General features: G+C 53.5%; 1 protein-coding gene across 4 annotated transcripts in view; it reads right to left on the bottom strand.

Annotated features, from left to right (window-relative positions):
* sv2 (synaptic vesicle glycoprotein 2) overlaps positions 1-17,321 on the bottom strand; it is a 151,526-nt gene that overhangs the window by 13,518 nt on the left and 120,687 nt on the right. For all 4 annotated transcript variants that reach the window (XM_072493058.1, XM_072493057.1, XM_072493059.1 and 1 more), the window contains 3 exons: positions 9,057-9,146; positions 7,159-7,247; positions 4,469-4,608 (listed from right to left, as the gene is read on the bottom strand). In XM_072493058.1, coding sequence (XP_072349159.1) covers positions 4,469-4,608; positions 7,159-7,247; positions 9,057-9,146 — 319 coding nt within the window. The remainder of the gene's footprint in view (positions 1-4,468; positions 4,609-7,158; positions 7,248-9,056; positions 9,147-17,321) is intronic.

Genomic DNA, 17,321 nt, shown 5'->3' on the forward strand with positions numbered 1-17,321 from the left:
TTATTTCCGCTTTCTTTTATTTCGGCGTTATCATTTTTGATCCATGGATGATTAATGGACATGTGTCTTTGAGTCAAGCAGTAGAGAGGAGGGAGGAATTCAGAAGTTACAGGAGAGAACACTCTTCTCGTTTGAACAGGAGACGTCAGACTTTTCAGCACCAGAGGGAGATGGGGTGGATTTCAGTTCAATTGATTGGCTGGTGGTCAATGAATTGGCCTAAAATCGGTGCTCTGCCCAGTAACAGGTGGAGATTAGATCCTAACCCCAGGGAGATGATTCTCAGAGACCTCGGTGGGCAGTCGAGACTGAGACACCCAGTAAATGCATTGTCATTGTGTGCTAGGCTTAGCCTTATCCAGTTTAAGGTGGTCCACGGGGCACATATGACTGTGTCCAGGATGAGCAGGTTTTTTTGAAAGGGTGGAGGATAGGTGTGGGCGGTGCGCGGATGGGCCCGCGGAATCATGTCCACATGTTCTGGGCGTGTCTGAAGCTTGGGGGATTCTGGTAGGGGTTTGCCGATGTTATGTCAGACGTCCTGAACATGAAGGTGGTCCTGAGTCCAGAGGTAGCGAGTTGAGAAGACCCGGGAGTCCGGGGGGGGGGGGGCGAGAGAGGCCGCTGTCTTGGCCTTTGCCTCCCTGGTAGCCCGGAGATGGTTATTGTTAGAATGGAGACACCCGGGGCCCCCGAAACCAGGGGTGTGGGTGAATGACCTAGCGGGGTTTCTCAGGTTAGAAAAGATAAAGTTCGCCTTGAGGGGTTTGTCCGGAGGTGGCAACCGTTTATCGACTTTTTTGGGAAAAGTTAAGATGTCAGCAGGCCGTGGGAGGGGGGGTTAAATTGGGGAGGCGGGGGAGCCGGGAAATGCAGGGGCGGGTTGCTGAGGTATTTTGTTAAGTTGGCCCTGTTGGCTTGATTTGGTTTGTGATTGTTTATTGTAAATGCCGCAATAAAATATTTTTCCCCCCCCAAAAAAAATCTGAGACACTCTGACACAAGAAGCTGCTCACTCTCCTCCCCCGTGTTTTCTCCAGGAATGCTGTATAACTGCTGGATCTCTGAAACTGCAGGGACCTAAATGAATCTACAATGAAACCATTACAGGCTGCAAACAGAGACAAGGACCTGCTCTCTCTCCCTCCAGAAAGGTTGAGTGCTGTAGTTCTGAAACTACAAAGGCCTGAATGAATCTACAAACTGAAATGAAAGTTTGAACGAGGAGAACGGTGCTAGAAACAACCGTCTGAAACAAGACTACTTTTCGTTTTACTTATGAATCTCACCCCTCTCCTCCCCATCTGTGTTTGTTTATCTTCTGAATGAGTGTACGTAGAGGGTGGGGGGGCAAGTTAAGAGTGAGGAATTAGGATTAAGATGATAGTTAACCAGTTGTATTCGCTGCAGATTTCATCATAGTTCTCGTTATAAAAAAAACAATAATCATGTTTAAACTTACAAACCTGGTGACTGTAATTATTGGACAGCAGAGGGCCAAAGACTTCAGGTACTTTTCGAAGAATTATTGGTTAATTCACTTGTGCTGTGACTCCGGGGCATGTGGGGCTGGAATTGACCGTGGACTAGCCACGGGTGTCGTAGCACAACAGAAACCTATCGCCTTCGAAAGCTCCAAGCAGCCGGAGAATTTTGAGGGAGACCGCCCCAGAATGAGGTAAATATCAATGTCACTGAAGCAAGGGTGAATGTGGGAACGTTAAATACCCATCATTGAGTTGGGCAAGAGCAGAGGGAAAAGGAAAGTAGCAAAGATTCTGCACCTGATCAGCCATTCATTGACTCCTGGCGAGAAGTCAACAGTGTGAATGCAAGGATTCGGCCGCAAGATCCACCTGCAAACTCATAAACAGCAAATCTGCAGACCCTGACCCCAGGCCCCAGAACAGGAACCCCCTAACCCCAGATCCAACTGCCCCAAATCCTGACCCCTAAACCCGAGCACCACCCTCCCCCATTGGAACGCAAGAGACTGACAAATACCCCTCCCCCCCCAGATCCCCTAGAGCCTGACCCCAAACCCCACCCCCAATCAGAGCCTCACCCCCCACCCCCCCAATGCCTAGATCCTGACTCTAAAGACTCGGCCCCAATCCTGAACGTCAACCCCCAGAACTTGGCCCCAGCCTTGAAAACATACGAAGTAGGAGTCGACCACTCGGCCCCTCAAGTATGCTACCCCGTTCAATGAGATCACGGCTGATCGGATTGTGACCTCAACTCCACATTCCCGCTGACCCCCGAAAACCTTCCACCCCTTTGTTAATCAAAAATCTATCTGGCTCTGCCTTAAACATATTCTAAGGCTCTGCTTCCACCGGCTTTTGAGAAAGAAAGTTCCAGAGATTCGCGATCCTCAGAGAAAGAAATTCTCATCTCGGTCTTAAATGAGCAACCCTTGTTCTTAAACAGTGCACCCCTGGTTCTAGATTCTCTCACATCCCCCCTGTCGCAACCCCTCAGGGTCGTGTATGTCTCAATCCAGTTGCCTCTTGCTATTCGAAACTGCAGCGGATACAAGCTGAGCCTGTCCAAACTTTCCTCGTAAGACAGCCCGTCCAGTCCAGGTGTTGGTTTAGTCAACCTTCTCTGAACTGGTTAAATAAGGAGACCAGAACCGTACCCAATCCTCCAGCTGTGGTCTCACCAATGTCCTGCACAACTCATCCTGAGCCCAAAGATTGGCCCTCGACAACCCCAGCCCCAGACAGCATCCGACCCTCAGCCCAGGTCCACAGTACCCGGCTCTAATACCCTAAAGCCAGTGTCTGCAAAACCAGACCCTATCCCACTGTCTGGAGAACCAGTGGGGCATGAGGAGGAAGAAGTACTAGAATGAACACCCAGTATCAAGATAAAAGTCCTCGCAGAGGTCTGAAGTGGGGAGGGTGTGAAAACACTGCCAGTGATCTGGACAGTCAGAGAGAGTCAGGATCAGAATGGCCACTTCAGCCCGATATAGCATTACTGGATAGAAAAGGGCCAAAGGTCCGTCCCGATCACCATGACAGGATTCAGCAAGAATAGCCAATAGCTAATCATCAATCAATCTCTATCAATGAGTCTACAACACACCCAGGAAAGAAACAAGGAAAATCCCCGTGGACAGCTTTGGGAATTGTCGGGTCCAGAGTCACCTGTTGCATTCTGGCTCACTATATTCGCCACCTCATGTCTCAAACATACCCCATCCCAAAATGTTACTTTCTGAAGGGACAGAGTACACAACAGTGCAGGCTGGAATGCATCAAGTCATTTTAATATTACTTCAGATATGTCCTATCACCCACTCTGCAGCTTGCAGTAAAGGTAAAGGTTAACAGGTCCCGCAAGACTGATTGACAAGGCGGCTGGGTCTTCCGATTTGTTCCTGGGATCTGGGTCATTGGCTAGGACAGCATTTGTTGCTCACCCCTAATTGCCCTGGAAAAGGTGGTGGTGAGCTGCCTTTTTGAACCGCATGGTCCACATGGTGCAGGTACACCCACTGTGCTGTTAGGGAGGGAGTTCTGGGATTTTGACCCAGAGACAGTGAAGGAATGGCTGATATATTTCCAAGTCGGGATGATGAGTGACTTGGGAGGGGAACCTCCAAGTGATAGCGTACCCATGTACCTGCTGCCCTTGCCCTTCCAGATGGTGGTGGTTGTGGGTGTCGAAGGAGCCTTGGTGAGTTCCTGAACTGCATTTTGTAGATCGTACACACGGCTGCTACTGTTAGTTAGTGGTGGAGGGAGTGAATGTTTGTGTAAGGGATGCCAATCAAGCGGGGCTGCTTTGTCCTGGATGGTGTCGAGCTTCTCGAGTGTTGATGGAGCTGCGCTCATCCAGGCAAGTGGAGAGTGACTTGTAGATGGTGGACAGGCTTTGGGGAGTCAGGTGGTGAGTTACTCTCCGCAGGATTCCCAGCCTCTTACCTGCTCTTGTAGGCACACTGCCGATATGGCGAGTCCAGTTCAATTCTGGTCAATGGTAACCCCCAGGATGTTGATGGGTGTTCCGAGGATATCAGAGCACAATCCACAGGGAGAGTTTATTGGGAATGCATTCCTCCTATCAGACGGTTTAATTTCTAATTCTTTACCGATGGACGTGCAAAGTCCGGTCAGGACTCCAAGTCAAGAATGGCTAAAACTCCCAACAGAATTTCAAGTCTTGCATGTTTGTAATGGAAATCAGTCCACTAGTTGATTCAAACTCTGCACTAGACACTGGAGGTAGAATTGGTGAATAATCAGCGACATTACCTCGTATAGACCTGCACCAATAATATCACAGGAATGAAAACTCAAAACGTGAAAAGCTGAGTTGTTCCCAGGTGGAAAAGGCTGGAGAATAAAAATTAACTTCTTCCCCCCCCCCAAAATTGCCAATGATTGTAAAGCGGTGATCCTCTCTCCCTACCCCATCACGTGTTAGAATGAGGAGCTCTAAAGTTGACACCCACCCACTGTTTTCACGGGGTAACAGGTAACGTTTTCCACGTCCTCAGCAGAGGAGCTGTTTCGGATATTCGAGCAGGCGGAGCCACCTCCCGTCTCCATCCGTTTCAGCAGCTCAGGAAACCACATCCAGAGACCATAATACCTGGAAGAGGAGAAGGGAACACAGTGGATCAACTACCCAAATTCCTACGGGCAACATGAAAAAAAGGTTTGCGTTGATATCGTGCCATTTGCGTCCTGGCTTTACAGCCAATGGCGTTCTCTTTTGAGGTGTAGTCCTTGGAGGAAATGGAGCAGTCAAATTGTGGGCAAATTCTATCACAGCTCGAAGACGTGCACCTCGATCAAATCTCGCCTCACACTCCTTTGCTCCAAGGCCAAGAGCCCGAGCTCCTCCACCCTAACCTTTAGAATAAAATGTTCCTATTCTTGGCAACATTCTGGCAACCTTCTTCAAAATGCAGTGTCACAGGATCTTAGTGCCAGGTTTAGGCCATAAGACACAGGAGCAGAATTAGGCCACTCGGCCCATCGAGTCTGCTCCGCCATTCAATCATGGCTGATATTTTTCTCATCTCCATTCTCCTGCCTTCTCCCCATAACCCCTGATCCCCTTATTGATCAAGAACCTATCTGTCTCTGTCTTAAAGACACTCAATAATTTGGCCTCCACAACCTTCTGCGGCAAAGAGTTCCACAGATTCACCACCCTCTGGCTGAAGAAATTCCTCCTCATCTCTGTTTTAAAGGATCGTCCCTTTAGTCTGAGATTGTGTCCACTGCTTCTAATTTTTCCGCTCCGGGAAAGTACTGGACGACGAAGGGGTACTCTGTCGGTTGTGTCCCGTGTTTGTCTTCTGAGGAGGTTGGTGCGTTTTTTTGCTGTGGCGCGTTGGAACTATCGACCGATGAGTCGAGCGCCATATCCCGACGCCCTCGTACGAACGGGATATGGCGCTCGACAGCGCCAGGGACCCGGATTCAATTCCAGCCTTGGTGACTGTTTGTGCGGATTCTGCACGTTCTCCAGGTGTCTGTGTGGGTTTCCTCCGGGTGCTCCGGTTTCCTCTCTCAGTCCAAAGATGTGCAGGTTAGGTGCATCGGCCATGTTAAATTGCCCCTTAGTTCCCAGGGATGTACAGGTTAGGTGGGGTTATGGGGATAGGGCAGGGGAGTGAGCCTAGTTAGGAGGCCCTTTCAGAGGGTCGATGCAGACTCGATGGGCAAAATGGCCTCCTTCTGCACTGTAGGAATTCTATGATTCTGTAGCAGACTGGACAGTGGGCTATGAACGTTTACTCACTGTACCACACTCATGGCCCCAGGTTATGATATTCAGCATGCTTCCAAAAGTAATGTTGTGGGGAAGTGGGGCTGGAATGTAACAGGGATAAACTTAAAGAAGCAGCACGGTAGCAAACTGGTTAGCACTGTTGCTTCACAAATTCAGGGTCCCGGGTTCGATTCCCGGCTTGGGTCACTTTCTGTGCGGAGTCTGCACGTTCTCCCCGTGTCTGCGTGGGTTTCCTCCGGGTGCTCCGGTTTCCTCCCACAGTCCAAAGATGTGCAGGCTAGGTGGATTGGTCATGCTAATTGTACGAAAGGTTAGGTGGGGTTACTGGGTTACAGGGGTAGGGTGGGGGAGCGGGCCTTGGTCGGGTGCTAGTTCAGAGGGTCAGTGTAGACTAGATGGGCCGAATGGCCTCCTTCTGCACTGTAAGGACTCTATGTTCTTTTTTTATATAAATTTAGTATCCAATTTTTTCTTCCCAATTAAGGGGGCAATTTAGTGTGGCCAATCCACCTACCCTGCACATCTTTGGGTTGTGGGGGCGAAACCCACGCAAACACGGGGAGAATGTGCAAACTCCACACGGACAGTGACCCAAAGCCGGGATCGAAACTGGGACCTTGGTGCCGTGAGGCAGCAGTGCTAACCACTGCGCCACCGTGCTGCTCCTATGTTCTAAGTGTAAACCATTATTTGGGAGAGACTGAAGCTACTATACAGTTAGAAGTCAGATCACATGATTTGATTTGTGCTGTGCAGACTCTGCTGGGGATTCAGGTTCCAAACCTACGACCTCTACCACACAGCAGCACCAGGGCACCAGTCGCAGGGCACCCCCATCAAGCCACTCACCATCCTGATTTGGAAATGTATCGCCGCTCACTGTCGCTGGGTCAAAATCCTGGAACTCCCTTCCTAACAGCACTGTGGGTGTACCTACACCACACGGACTGCAGCGGTTCAAGAAGGCAGCTCAGCACCTCCTTCTGAAGGGCAATTAGGGATGGGCAATAGAGGCTGGCCTGGCTAGCGACACTTACATACCTTGACCAAATAAAAAGGGCACCTCCATTAGAGAGGACTAAGACACTGGACAGAGTTTCCTTTCCTATCACTGAACACCCAGTGACGCCACTTCCCACACCCCCCCCCACTTCCCAAACACCCCGATCACTGCCTAGTTACCCCCTTCCTGATGGTAGGTGTGCACATGGACAGTAGGTAGAGAGAGGAGCAGTCATAGCTCTGATGCCTCCCCACCAGTTAACAGCTGGTTCACACTCGCTGTCTCTCCTCACTGACTAGGAATGGCCAGAGGTCTCGGCCCAATATCAGCAGGAAAGGACTGGAAGGAAGTGGCACCCCCAGTTTGCTGAGGGCTCCGCAATCTGACTGACTCACCCAAAGGAGATGCTGAAGAAGATGACGCTCAGCGTAATCGATGTGACCCGCAGTTTATGTGCGAGAATCTTCCTGATGGGATCCAGCCCCTGTAAATAAGAACAGGATTGTTACCTTTTGATCAGAACTTGCTTGTTCGCTGAACTCCACGTATAAACTTCAGGAAATAGATGTTTCATCGAAAACAAAAGGTTGAGAAGGAATGGAGAGAGAGTGGAAGGAGCAGGTACTGGTTAAAGGAATGATACTGGGCTGGCAGAGGGCTAGGGATCAATGCTGCGACCCTATTGGGCTGGAGAAGCCCCGGGGATCAATGCTGCGACCCTATTGGGCTGGAGAAACCCCGGGGATTAATGCTGCGACCCTATTGGACTGGAGAAGCCCCGGGGATCAATGCTGCGACCCTATTGGGCTGGAGAAGCCCCGGGGATCAATGCTGCGACCTTATTGGACTGGAGAAACCCCGGGGATTAATGCTGCGACCCTATTGGACTGGAGAAGCCCCGGGGATTAATGATGCGACTCTATTGGACTGGAGAAGCCCCGGGGATCAATGCTGCGACCCTATTGGACTGGAGAAACCCCGGGGATTAATGATGCGACTCTATTGGACTGGAGAAGCCCCGGGGATCAATGCTGCGACCCTATTGGGCTGGAGAAGCCCTGGGGATTAATGATGCAACTCTATTGGACTGGAGAAGCCCCGGGGATTAATGATGCAACCCTATTGGACTGGAGAAGCCCCGGGGATCAATGCTGCGACCCTATTGGACTGGAGAAGCCCCGGGGATCAATGCTGCGACCCTATTGGACTGGAGAAGCCCCGGGGATCAATTCTAGGTCCTATTGGATTTGCGAATGCACCCGGGGTGATTGTTGGCGTTTATAGTTCATTTCTCCAACCGTTCTTTCCAATGATTTTAAATCAATGATCTCGAGTTACTGACCCCACCTACCAGAGGACACAGTTTCACTCTGCTATCTCTATCAATGTTCTCTGTTGATTATTCTCTTGTCTACTATGTACGTACTCTGTACGGTTCCCTCGGCCGCAGAAAAATACTTTTCACTGTACTTCGGTACATGTAACAATAAATCAAATCAATCAAAATCCCTCATCATTTGCAAAGCCAAGTTTAAATACACTGTATAAACCACTTTATCCTGTCACCCCTGGATCGCATCCCTCTCCTATTGCAACCCCTCAAAATGGGACCAACTGGATGCATCTGCCTTTCCAGTTGGTGTGTCTCAAAATGCTGAACTTCCCACTTACCCGGATTAAGCCACATGTCACGCACGTAGTTGTCTGTTACCTTATCTTGCTGGCTACACACCTCATTAACCCATGCCTATCCAAGTTAGAATTCCCTTTTTTGCTTTGACAAGGGCCTCCAGTATTTTTATGAAAAAATGAAATGAAATGAAAATCGCTTATTGTCACAAGTAGGCTTCAAATGAAGTTACTGTGAAAAGCCCCTAGTCGCCACATTCCAGCGCCTGTTCGGGGAGGCTGGTACGGGAGGCTTTACTGGCATTCCGTCTAATAGTTAACCATCACCAAAAAAAAAAAACGTCCCGGTCGTTATCGCATTGCTATCCCGTACCAGCCTCCCCGAACAGGTGCCGGAATGTGGCGACTAGGGGCTTTTCACAGTAACTTCGTTTGAAGCCTATTTGTGACAATAAACGATTTTCATTTCATTTCTGTGGGATCTTTCTGTGCATACAGCTGTTTCCTACAGCACTGGCTACTTTTCCAAAGGGCTTTGCTGCTCGCTAAACATTTTGGGACATTCGGAGATCATGAAAAGCACGGTCGGACGGCAAGATTCTTTTCATTCAACGGCGGAAAAGCAGCAGGATTGCTCGGTAATACGGACATATGGAGACCTCACCTTCACGATGTGGCGCCAGCACCAATTCCCACCATTCTCGTGGAACTTTGTGCTGCCTGTCTCAGCAGGAGGGATCAGCAGCCGCTCCACCTGGCATTCAACAAAACAAAGGAATCGGGTGATTGAAACAGGGGAATGAGAGTTTCTACACGAGCTGCAAAATCGTCACGAGAGAACAAACTCGCGCGTACGCCGGGGGGGGGGGGGCAGTGCAGGAGCATGAGAGAGAGGGAGAGAGAGGGAGAGGGAGAGACAGGGAGGGAGAGGGAAATGGAGGGAGAGAGAGAGACAGAGAGAGAGAGAGAGGGGGGAGATAGAGAGAGAGGGAGAGGCAGAGACAGACAACAGAGAGAGAGAGAGAGAGAGAGGGAGATAGAGGGAAATGGGGAGAGAGGGAGATGGAGAGAGGGAGAGGCAGAGACAGACAACAGAGAGAGAGAGGGAGATAGAGGGAAATGGAGAGAGAGGGAGATGGAGAGAGGGAGATGGAGAGAGAGAGGGAGATGGAGAGAGGGAGAGGGAAATGGAGAGGGAGATGGAGAGCGAGGGAGATGGAGAGAGCGAGGGAGATGGAGAGAGCGAGGGAGATGGAGAGAGCGAGGGAGATGGAGAGAGCGAGATGGAGATGGAGAGAGAGGGAGATGGAGAGAGCGAGGGAGATGGAGAGAGCGAGGGAGATGGAGAGAGCGAGGGAGATGGAGAGAGCGAGGGAGATGGAGAGAGCGAGGGAGATGGAGAGAGCGAGAGAGAGGGAGATGGAGAGAGAGAGAGGGAGGGAGAGGGAGATGGAGAGAGAGAGAGGGAGGGAGAGGGAGATGGAGAGAGAGAGAGGGAGATGGAGAGAGAGAGGGAGATGGAGAGAGAGGGGGAGATGGAGAGAGAGGGAGAGGGAAATGGAGAGGGAGAGGCAGATGGAGAGAGCGAGGGAGATGGAGAGAGCGAGGGAGATGGAGAGAGCGAGGGAGATGGAGAGAGCGAGGGAGATGGAGAGAGCGAGGGAGATGGAGAGAGCGAGGGAGATGGAGAGAGCGAGGGAGATGGAGAGAGCGAGGGAGATGGAGAGAGCGAGGGAGATGGAGAGAGCGAGGGAGATGGAGAGAGCGAGGGAGATGGAGAGAGAGAGAGAGAGTGATGGAGAGAGAGAGAGAGAGGGAGATGGAGCGAGAGAGGGAGGGAGAGGGAGATGGAAAGAGAGGGAGATGGAGATGGAGAGAGAGAGGGAGATGGAGAGAGAGGGAGAGAAATGGAGAGAGGGAGAGGGAGAGGGAGAGAGAGGGGGAGAGGGAGAGGGAGGGAGATGGAGAGAGAGGGAGAGGAGAGGGAGGGAGAGGGAAATGGAGGGAGAGAGAGAGAGACAGAGAGAGGGGGGGGAGATAGAGAGAGAGGGAGAGGCAGAGACAGGTAACAGAGAGAGAGAGGGGGAGATAGAGAGATAGGGGGAGAGAGAGAGGGAGATGGAGAGAGGGAGGGAGATGGAGAGAGAGAGGGAGGGAGAGGGAGATGGAGCGAGAGAGGGAGATGGAGAGAGGGAGAGAGATGGAGAGAGAGGGAGATGGAGAGAGGGGGAGGGAGAGGGAGATGGAGAGAGAGAGGAGATGGATAGAGGGAGATGGAAAGAGAGAGGGAGATGGAGAGATAGAGGGAGATGGAGATAGAGGGAGATGGAGAGAGGGAGATAGAGGGAGATGGAGAGAGAGAGAGGGAGATAGAGGGAGATGGAGATAGAGGGAGATGGAGAGAGGGAGATAGAGGGAGATGGAGAGAGAGAGAGGGAGATAGAGGGAGATGGAGAGAGAGGGAGATGGAGAGAAAGAGGGAGAGGGAGAGAGAGGGAGAGAGAGAGAGGGAGAGAGAGGGAGAGAGAGAGAGAGGGAGAGAGAGGGAGATGGAGAGAGAGAGGGAGGTGGAGAGAGGGAGATGGAGAGAGAGAGAGGGAGATAGAGGGAGACGGATCGAGGGAGATGGAGAGAGAGAGGGGGATGGAGAGAGGGAGATGGAGAGAGAGATGGAGAGAGAGGGAGATGGAGAGAGAGGGAGATGGAGAGAGAGAGGGAGATGGAGAGAGAGGGAGATGGAGAGAGAGGGAGATGGAGAGAGAGGGAGATGGAGAGAGAAGGAGATGGAGAGAGAGGGAGATGGAGAGAGAGGGAGATGGAGAGAGAGGGAGATGGAGAGAGAAGGAGATGGAGAGAGAGGGAGATGGAGAGAGAGGGAGATGGAGAGAGAGGGAGATGGAGAGAGAGGGAGATAAAGGGAGATGGAAAGAGAGAGGGAGATGGAGAGAGAGGGAGGTGGAGAGAGAGGGAGATGGAGAGAGAGGGAGATGGAGAGAGAGGGAGATGGAGAGAGAGGGAGATGGAGAGAGAGGGAGATGGAGAGAGGGAGATGGAGAGAGGGAGATGGAGAGAGAGGGAGATGGAGAGAGAGGGAGATGGAGAGAGAGGGAGATGGAGAGAGAGGGAGATGGAGAGAGGGAGATGGAGAGAGGGAGATGGAGAGAGGGAGATGGAGAGAGGGAGATGGAGAGAGGGAGATGGAGAGAGGGAGATGGAGAGAGATAGAGGGAGAAGGATAGAGGGAGATGGAGAGAGAGAGAGGGAGATGGAGAGAGAGAGAGGGAGAAGGATAGAGGGAGATGGAGAGAGAGAGAGGGAGATGGAGAGAGAGAGAGGGAGATGGAGAGAGAGAGAGGGAGATGGAGAGAGAGAGAGGGAGATGGAGAGAGAGAGAGAGGGAGATGGAGAGAGAGGGAGGTGGAGAGAGAGGGAGATGGAGAGAGAGGGAGATGGAGAGAGAGGGAGATGGAGAGAGAGGGAGATGGAGAGAGAGGGAGATGGAGAGAGGGAGATGGAGAGAGGGAGATGGAGAGAGAGGGAGATGGAGAGAGAGGGAGATGGAGAGAGAGGGAGATGGAGAGAGGGAGATGGAGAGAGGGAGATGGAGAGAGGGAGTTGGAGCGAGGGAGTTGGAGCGAGGGAGTTGGAGCGAGGGAGTTGGAGCGAGGGAGTTGGAGCGAGGGAGTTGGAGCGAGGGAGTTGGAGCGAGGGAGTTGGAGCGAGGGAGTTGGAGCGAGGGAGTTTGAGCGAGGGAGTTTGAGCGAGGGAGTTGGAGCGAGGGAGTTGGAGCGAGGGAGTTGGAGCGAGGGAGTTGGAGCGAGGGAGTTGGAGCGAGGGAGTTGGAGCGAGGGAGTTGGAGCGAGGGAGTTGGAGCGAGGGAGTTGGAGCGAGGGAGTTGGAGCGAGGGAGTTGGAGCGAGGGAGTTGGAGCGAGGGAGTTGGAGCGAGGGAGTTGGAGCGAGGGAGTTGGAGCGAGGGAGTTGGAGCGAGGGAGTTGGAGCGAGGGAGTTGGAGCGAGGGAGTTGGAGCGAGGGAGTTGGAGCGAGGGAGTTGGAGCGAGGGAGTTGGAGCGAGGGAGTTGGAGCGAGGGAGTTGGAGCGAGGGAGTTGGAGCGAGGGAGTTGGAGCGAGGGAGATGGAGCGAGGGAGATGGAGCGAGGGAGTTGGAGCGAGGGAGATGGAGAGAGAGGAAGGGGAGAAAGAAGAAGAGGAGGGAGATGGAGCGAGGGAGAAGGAGCGAGGGAGATGGAGAGAGAGAGGGGGATGGAGAGAGGGAGATGGAGAGAGAGATGGAGAGAGAGGGAGATGGAGAGAGAGGGAGATGGAGAGAGAGAGGGAGATGGAGAGAGAGGGAGATGGAGAGAGAAGGAGATGGAGAGAGAGGGAGATGGAGAGAGAGGGAGATGGAGAGAGAGGGAGATAGAGGGAGATGGAGAGAGAGAGGGAGATGGAGAGAGAGGGAGGTGGAGAGAGAGGGAGATGGAGAGAGAGGGAGATGGAGAGAGAGGGAGATGGAGAGAGAGGGAGATGGAGAGGGAGATGGAGAGAGAGGGAGATGGAGAGAGAGGGAGATGGAGAGAGAGGGAGATGGAGAGAGAGGGAGATGGAGAGAGAGGGAGATGGAGAGAGGGAGATGGAGAGAGGGAGATGGAGAGAGGGAGATGGAGAGAGGGAGATGGAGAGAGATAGAGGGAGAAGGATAGAGGGAGATGGAGAGAGAGAGAGGGAGATGGAGAGAGAGAGAGGGAGATGGAGAGAGAGAGAGGGAGATGGAGAGAGAGAGAGGGAGATGGAGAGAGAGAGGGAGATGGAGAGAGAGGGGGAGATGGAGAGAGAGGGAGAGGGAAATGGAGAGGGAGAGGCAGATGGAGAGAGCGAGGGAGATGGAGAGAGCGAGGGAGATGGAGAGAGCGAGGGAGATGGAGAGAGCGAGGGAGATGGAGAGAGCGAGGGAGATGGAGAGAGCGAGGGAGATGGAGAGAGCGAGGGAGATGGAGAGAGCGAGGGAGATGGAGAGAGCGAGGGAGATGGAGAGAGCGAGGGAGATGGAGAGAGCGAGGGAGATGGAGAGAGAGAGAGAGAGTGATGGAGAGAGAGAGAGAGAGGGAGATGGAGCGAGAGAGGGAGGGAGAGGGAGATGGAAAGAGAGGGAGATGGAGATGGAGAGAGAGAGGGAGATGGAGAGAGAGGGAGAGAAATGGAGAGAGGGAGAGGGAGAGGGAGAGAGAGGGGGAGAGGGAGAGGGAGGGAGATGGAGAGAGAGGGAGAGGAGAGGGAGGGAGAGGGAAATGGAGGGAGAGAGAGAGAGACAGAGAGAGGGGGGGGAGATAGAGAGAGAGGGAGAGGCAGAGACAGGTAACAGAGAGAGAGAGGGGGAGATAGAGAGATAGGGGGAGAGAGAGAGGGAGATGGAGAGAGGGAGGGAGATGGAGAGAGAGAGGGAGGGAGAGGGAGATGGAGCGAGAGAGGGAGATGGAGAGAGGGAGAGAGATGGAGAGAGAGGGAGATGGAGAGAGGGGGAGGGAGAGGGAGATGGAGAGAGAGAGGAGATGGATAGAGGGAGATGGAAAGAGAGAGGGAGATGGAGAGATAGAGGGAGATGGAGATAGAGGGAGATGGAGAGAGGGAGATAGAGGGAGATGGAGAGAGAGAGAGGGAGATAGAGGGAGATGGAGATAGAGGGAGATGGAGAGAGGGAGATAGAGGGAGATGGAGAGAGAGAGAGGGAGATAGAGGGAGATGGAGAGAGAGGGAGATGGAGAGAAAGAGGGAGAGGGAGAGAGAGGGAGAGAGAGAGAGGGAGAGAGAGGGAGAGAGAGAGAGAGGGAGAGAGAGGGTGATGGAGAGAGAGAGGGAGGTGGAGAGAGGGAGATGGAGAGAGAGAGAGGGAGATAGAGGGAGACGGATCGAGGGAGATGGAGAGAGAGAGGGGGATGGAGAGAGGGAGATGGAGAGAGAGATGGAGAGAGAGGGAGATGGAGAGAGAGGGAGATGGAGAGAGAGAGGGAGATGGAGAGAGAGGGAGATGGAGAGAGAGGGAGATGGAGAGAGAAGGAGATGGAGAGAGAGGGAGATGGAGAGAGAGGGAGATGGAGAGAGAAGGAGATGGAGAGAGAGGGAGATGGAGAGAGAGGGAGATGGAGAGAGAGGGAGATGGAGAGAGAGGGAGATAAAGGGAGATGGAAAGAGAGAGGGAGATGGAGAGAGAGGGAGGTGGAGAGAGAGGGAGATGGAGAGAGAGGGAGATGGAGAGAGAGGGAGATGGAGAGAGAGGGAGATGGAGAGAGAGGGAGATGGAGAGAGGGAGATGGAGAGAGGGAGATGGAGAGAGAGGGAGATGGAGAGAGAGGGAGATGGAGAGAGAGGGAGATGGAGAGAGAGGGAGATGGAGAGAGGGAGATGGAGAGAGGGAGATGGAGAGAGGGAGATGGAGAGAGGGAGATGGAGAGAGATAGAGGGAGAAGGATAGAGGGAGATGGAGAGAGAGAGAGGGAGATGGAGAGAGAGAGAGGGAGATGGAGAGAGAGAGAGGGAGATGGAGAGAGAGAGAGGGAGATGGAGAGAGAGAGAGAGGGAGATGGAGAGAGAGGGAGGTGGAGAGAGAGGGAGATGGAGAGAGAGGGAGATGGAGAGAGAGGGAGATGGAGAGAGAGGGAGATGGAGAGAGAGGGAGATGGAGAGAGAGGGAGATGGAGAGAGGGAGATGGAGAGAGGGAGATGGAGAGAGAGGGAGATGGAGAGAGAGGGAGATGGAGAGAGAGGGAGATGGAGAGAGGGAGATGGAGAGAGGGAGATGGAGAGAGGGAGTTGGAGCGAGGGAGTTGGAGCGAGGGAGTTGGAGCGAGGGAGTTGGAGCGAGGGAGTTGGAGCGAGGGAGTTGGAGCGAGGGAGTTGGAGCGAGGGAGTTGGAGCGAGGGAGTTGGAGCGAGGGAGTTGGAGCGAGGGAGTTGGAGCGAGGGAGTTTGAGCGAGGGAGTTGGAGCGAGGGAGTTGGAGCGAGGGAGTTGGAGCGAGGGAGTTGGAGCGAGGGAGTTGGAGCGAGGGAGTTGGAGCGAGGGAGTTGGAGCGAGGGAGTTGGAGCGAGGGAGTTGGAGCGAGGGAGTTGGAGCGAGGGAGTTGGAGCGAGGGAGTTGGAGCGAGGGAGTTGGAGCGAGGGAGTTGGAGCGAGGGAGTTGGAGCGAGGGAGTTGGAGCGAGGGAGTTGGAGCGAGGGAGTTGGAGCGAGGGAGTTGGAGCGAGGGAGTTGGAGCGAGGGAGTTGGAGCGAGGGAGTTGGAGCGAGGGAGTTGGAGCGAGGGAGTTGGAGCGAGGGAGTTGGAGCGAGGGAGTTGGAGCGAGGGAGTTGGAGCGAGGGAGATGGAGCGAGGGAGATGGAGCGAGGGAGTTGGAGCGAGGGAGATGGAGAGAGAGGAAGGGGAGAAAGAAGAAGAGGAGGGAGATGGAGCGAGGGAGAAGGAGCGAGGGAGATGGAGAGAGAGAGGGGGATGGAGAGAGGGAGATGGAGAGAGAGATGGAGAGAGAGGGAGATGGAGAGAGAGGGAGATGGAGAGAGAGAGGGAGATGGAGAGAGAGGGAGATGGAGAGAGAAGGAGATGGAGAGAGAGGGAGATGGAGAGAGAGGGAGATGGAGAGAGAGGGAGATAGAGGGAGATGGAGAGAGAGAGGGAGATGGAGAGAGAGGGAGGTGGAGAGAGAGGGAGATGGAGAGAGAGGGAGATGGAGAGAGAGGGAGATGGAGAGAGAGGGAGATGGAGAGAGGGAGATGGAGAGAGAGGGAGATGGAGAGAGAGGGAGATGGAGAGAGAGGGAGATGGAGAGAGAGGGAGATGGAGAGAGGGAGATGGAGAGAGGGAGATGGAGAGAGGGAGATGGAGAGAGGGAGATGGAGAGAGATAGAGGGAGAAGGATAGAGGGAGATGGAGAGAGAGAGAGGGAGATGGAGAGAGAGAGAGGGAGATGGAGAGAGAGAGAGGGAGATGGAGAGAGAGAGAGGGAGATGGAGAGAGAGAGGGAGATGGAGAGAGAGGGGGAGATGGAGAGAGAGGGAGAGGGAAATGGAGAGGGAGAGGCAGATGGAGAGAGCGAGGGAGATGGAGAGAGCGAGGGAGATGGAGAGAGCGAGGGAGATCGAGAGAGCGAGGGAGATGGAGAGAGCGAGGGAGATGGAGAGAGCGAGGGAGATGGAGAGAGCGAGGGAGATGGAGAGAGCGAGGGAGATGGAGAGAGCGAGGGAGATGGAGAGAGCGAGGGAGATGGAGAGAGCGAGGGAGATGGAGAGAGAGAGAGAGAGTGATGGAGAGAGAGAGAGAGAGGGAGATGGAGCGAGAGAGGGAGGGAGAGGGAGATGGAAAGAGAGGGAGATGGAGATGGAGAGAGAGAGGGAGATGGAGAGAGAGGGAGAGAAATGGAGAGAGGGAGAGGGAGAGGGAGAGAGAGGGGGAGAGGGAGAGGGAGGGAGATGGAGAGAGAGGGAGAGGAGAGGGAGGGAGAGGGAAATGGAGGGAGAGAGAGAGAGACAGAGAGAGGGGGGGGAGATAGAGAGAGAGGGAGAGGCAGAGACAGGTAACAGAGAGAGAGAGGGGGAGATAGAGAGATAGGGGGAGAGAGAGAGGGAGATGGAGAGAGGGAGGGAGATGGAGAGAGAGAGGGAGGGAGAGGGAGATGGAGCGAGAGAGGGAGATGGAGAGAGGGAGAGAGATGGAGAGAGAGGGAGATGGAGAGAGGGGGAGGGAGAGGGAGATGGAGAGAGAGAGGAGATGGATAGAGGGAGATGGAAAGAGAGAGGGAGATGGAGAGATAGAGGGAGATGGAGATAGAGGGAGATGGAGAGAGGGAGATAGAGGGAGATGGAGAGAGAGAGAGGGAGATAGAGGGAGATGGAGATAGAGGGAGATGGAGAGAGGGAGATAGAGGGAGATGGAGAGAGAGAGAGGG

This window comes from Scyliorhinus torazame, chromosome 30 (assembly GCF_047496885.1).
Source record: "Scyliorhinus torazame isolate Kashiwa2021f chromosome 30, sScyTor2.1, whole genome shotgun sequence".
In the NCBI taxonomy this organism is placed as follows: Eukaryota; Metazoa; Chordata; class Chondrichthyes; order Carcharhiniformes; family Scyliorhinidae; genus Scyliorhinus; species Scyliorhinus torazame.